General features: G+C 37.4%; 1 protein-coding gene across 1 annotated transcript; it reads left to right on the top strand.

Moving 5' to 3' along the window:
• Window positions 1–430: 430 nt before the first annotated feature.
• On the top strand, window positions 431–4,233 carry LOC109813346 (ankyrin repeat-containing protein At2g01680). Its single transcript, XM_020377509.3, has 3 exons — window positions 431–922; window positions 1,763–2,172; window positions 3,158–4,233. The coding sequence occupies exons 1-3, from the start codon at window positions 634–636 to the stop codon at window positions 4,025–4,027; spliced, it is 1,569 nt and encodes a 522-aa protein (XP_020233098.1). The 5' UTR covers window positions 431–633; the 3' UTR covers window positions 4,028–4,233.
• The last annotated feature ends 222 nt before the right edge of the window (window positions 4,234–4,455 follow it).

The raw sequence follows: 4,455 nt of genomic DNA, 5'->3' as shown, positions 1-4,455 counted from the left end.
GTAAAAGTTTGAAGTTTATGATCATTTCTTTTTTAATTTTATGTTGATTTACTACATAAAAATTATTGTTTTTTTATTATATTCAAATGATATTAAACATTTTAAAATTACTTATCAACAAATTGATCTAAAAAAAATTTCATTTTAATCGTAATCGATTATATGAAATAATTGAATTTTTATAATATTCTAAACACCCAAAGCTATTGAATTTTAATATAGAGATAATCCACAGCATAAGCATCAAGGACAAATAGCAGCCATTACTGCAGCTTACGACAATGGTGGGGGAATCTGCTTACATAAAAACAGACAATCCTAAATAGAAAAATACCCTTATAACCCTCACACAACTCACATGCACTCTCTTTGCAACAAGACCCCACCACCTTACCAAACCGAACAAATAAAAACCAAATAATAAAGCGCGTGTTGTCCTCAACTTCACATTCCTATTTCCTTCTCCACTAGGATACTCCTCTCCCTCTTCATTCGCATGTGCTTCTCCATCTCTATCTATACACAAACTCAAGAACACAACAACATAGTAACCTTAAAGTGAAAGTAGTAAACACAGCACAACACAACACAAGTGAAAGTGAAACCCTGTGTGGTGCAGTGCAGGAGAAGGATATGGACTCGAAGGCCATGTGCTTCATAACGCACCAGGCCCTTTTCAACGCCGTTCGATGTGGGGACCTTGAAGGGATCAAGGAGCAGTTGCAGAACAAGGGTGAGTCCTCAACGGAGGTTATGTGCTTGCAGAACGATGCGGGGGAAACCATGTTGTATATAGCTGCTGAGCTTGGTCTTCGTGAGGTGTTCAGCTTCTTGCTTAGTTTGTGTGACGTGGAGGTGTTGAAGATCAGGTCCAAATCGGATATGAGCCCCTTTCACGTTGCAGCCAAACGTGGCCATTTGGGTATATGTTTCTTTTTCTCTTCAATTGGGTTTGGGTGTGTGTCATTTCTTGGGTATGGCTATGGATATTGTTGTTGATAGATTATTAAATGCAATTCACTTTAAAAACACGTTTGGAAAAAAAAATGGAATTGACAGTAGTATGTAGCTTCCTTGGCTTCACACTTCACAGCTTTAGGGAATTCGACAGACTAGAAATCCTAAACCTGTGACATCACCACTAATCCTACTCATTCCCATGGATCAATTTTGGATGGGTAAGTTTTAGTTTATGTGTAAGGCTTTCCCCGAGAGGCACGAGGGGTTGACATGATACTCCAAGATCGATTCTCATCCGTGTTAAAATAATGTTTAACCGACTGAAATCATATCTTACGAGTACAAATTAATCCTTAGTTATCAACTTCATAATACAGTTTTGACTATGTCCATGTACAAAAAATAACATGGATGGCATTCATCCCCATGTATAGGTTCCTACGGATGAAGAAACAAATCATCACCCAAATGCTCCTTAAACTTTGACAGAATTTCATAACCAAAATGAGGCAACCCCATTATCAAATGTTGCAAATGAGATTTTAAGAATTTTTGTTTGCTTTTTCAACCACAATATTTAGCTTTATGGGAAACACCTTCCAAACCTCAATATTTGAGATATTTTTCTTCTTTATTTTTTCCAATACATTATCAATTAGAAATGTACCACAAGGATCAACCATTCCACAAGAACCATGAATTGCTATGGATATGCCGTCTATTTTATTTTATTACATCACTGCTATGCTGATGATGATAAGCAGTTCAATTCTGATATGTTTGATTGTCAATCTTTGTCCAGATATTGTGAGGGAGATTTTAAGTACTTGGCCTGAGGTTTGTAAGTTATGCGACTCCTCTGACACTAGCCCTCTATATTCAGCCGCTGTTCGAGATCATTTGGATATAGTGAATGCAATTTTGGATGTTGATATGAGCTCAATGATGATAGTAAGGAAAAATGGCAAAACAGCATTGCACAATGCTGCTAGATATGGCATCCTTCGCATTGTACAAGCATTGATTGCTCGAGATCCTGGAATAGTCTGCATCAAAGACAAAAAGGGTCAAACTGCACTGCATATGGCTGTGAAAGGACAGAGTACTTCGGTGGTGGAAGAGATACTACAAGCTGATCCTATGATATTGAACGAAATAGATAAGAAGGGTAGCACAGCACTTCACATGGCAACCAGGAAAGGCCGTTCACAGGTCAATAGAACCATAGTTGATTTCTTTTATTTTATGCCATGTTTGCTTCAGTTTCAGCATTAACTGGTCCATCCAATCTTTCATGATGCTGTGATTATGTTAGCTTCTTAGTTTTCTAACAATATCAGGTGGCAGTTCACTTTTCACATTATGCTATTGCAGCAGAATCTATACTTGTATTTGCTCATCATTCTTGAGCATAAATGCTCAGGTTGACATAGCTCATTCTAATATTTGTGTTTTAAGAAAAACAGTTTCAGCCTTGTTTGAGTAATTTAATTTGCTAAGAAGGCTAGGGAGTTTTGTTAAAAACTTGTGTTTAACTGCATGCAAATGATGGGAAAAAGCTAGATGACAAGGGATTAAAGTTAGTGAGACTTCACCTGTTCAGATGTGATAAAAATAAGTTATAGACAGTGTCTTTGCTCCCTCCCTAAAGGTTCTACTTCTACAATTGGTAAAGCTATGGTCTATGCATTTTTCAAACCGCAAAAGCCCAAGTCTTGTAATCAGAACATGTTATACCGTTAAAAGAGATAATTGGTGTTTCAGCTTGCAATAGTTGGACATATTTTTCTTCATGCCCTGAACTCAGTTGTCTAATAATAATATTATGCAACAAAATCTGGTTCAAGGAGAAGCAATTCAAACATCTATTAATCAAGTAGGAGCATAGATGACTTAGCAAGGGATTCGAATCCTGTTATTGTATGCTAGTAAATAGTAACAAAAAAATCATGGTGTCTTGGATTTTGGAGAATAGTTTATGTAAATTTGTGGTTTATATGGAAAAATACGTGTTGATACAATTATTTATCTTCAAACTGTCTTTATGCGGCATAACATGAAGCTCATTTACACGCATACTTGATAGCATTCTATGATGAACAAAATGCATGTGCTTGTTTCCTCTCAGAATTGTAGCATGCCTTTCTTGAAATGAATTTTTCTTGCCTCCACTGACACATGATTCTCCTTTTTTCAGATAGTGAGCCTTTTGTTAACCTACACAGCTACGAATGTCAATGCCATCAATAATCAGAAGGAAACAGCCTTAGATTTGGCAGATAAACTGCCATATGGAGATTCATCTTTGGAAATCAAGGAGGCCCTTGCAGAATGTGGTGCCAAGCATGCCAGGCATATTGGGAAAGTGAATGATGCCATGGAACTAAAAAGAGCTGTGAGTGACATAAAGCATGAAGTGCAATCACAGCTTATACAGAATGAAAAAACTCGCAGACGAGTTTCTGGTATTGCTAAGGAACTGAAGAAAATTCATAGAGATGCAGTTCAAAACACCATAAATTCTGTCACAGTTGTAGCTGTCCTTTTTGGCTCAATAGCATTCATGGCTTTGTTCAGTTTACCTGGTCAATATCGAAAGAAGCAACCAGAGGCAGGGAAGGCGAATATAGCCGGTGATGTTGCCTTCAGTGTGTTCTGCCTTTTGAATGCTACAGCTCTTTTCATTTCTCTTGCGGTTGTTGTTGTTCAAATCACTTTGGTAGCTTGGGATACAAGGGCTCAAAGGCAGGTTGTGTCAGTGGTTAACAAGCTAATGTGGGCTGCATGTTCTTGCACTTGTGGAGCTTTTCTTGCTATAGCCTTTGTGGTTGTTGGAGATGAAACATGGCTAGCTATTAGTGTCACCCTTTTGGGAGCACCAATTCTAGTTGGTACTCTAGCATACTTGTGCTACTTTGTTTTCAAGCGGCATTTCGGACCGCGCAGTGATTCCCAGAGATTAGTCAAGAGAGCAAGTGGAAGCAAGTCATTCTCATGGACTTACTCAGTAAATATATCAGATGTAGATGATTATGATTCTGATCTTGAGAAGATATATGCTCTATAAGTATGTGAACTTGAACTGATATCTTGCCACCTTAGTGGAAAGTGAAATGTTTACTACTCACTAGGATTCAGCTGCTTATTTTGAAGTTTACTAGTAAGTCTTACACAAGAAAATGGTTGGATATGTTGATACATGTAACTGATGATCAGAAGTCGGATGTAGATTTATGTACATGGAAATAAATATGGAAAGGAAGTTTTGTAAAAGCTTATATCTAGCTCTGGATTTTTGAAACAGGTTCTGGTCCATAATTTGGTGGGGACTGACTTTCTTTTGTTGACTAAAGACATATTAAGCATTAGACAGGCTTTTCTCTGCTATGAGGTTGAGACTTGAGATGGAAAAGAAATACTTAGGTGTATAGGAGTTTAATGTGTTTAAGCAAGGGAATTCAATGTGGTAATTTAGTGTCGTAGAACGTTGCTTGA

Source organism: Cajanus cajan, chromosome 11 (assembly GCF_000230855.2).
Source record: "Cajanus cajan strain Asha chromosome 11, NIPB_CcT2T_4, whole genome shotgun sequence".
Lineage (NCBI taxonomy): Eukaryota > Viridiplantae > Streptophyta > Magnoliopsida > Fabales > Fabaceae > Cajanus > Cajanus cajan.
This window is presented reverse-complemented; position numbering and strand designations above follow the sequence as displayed.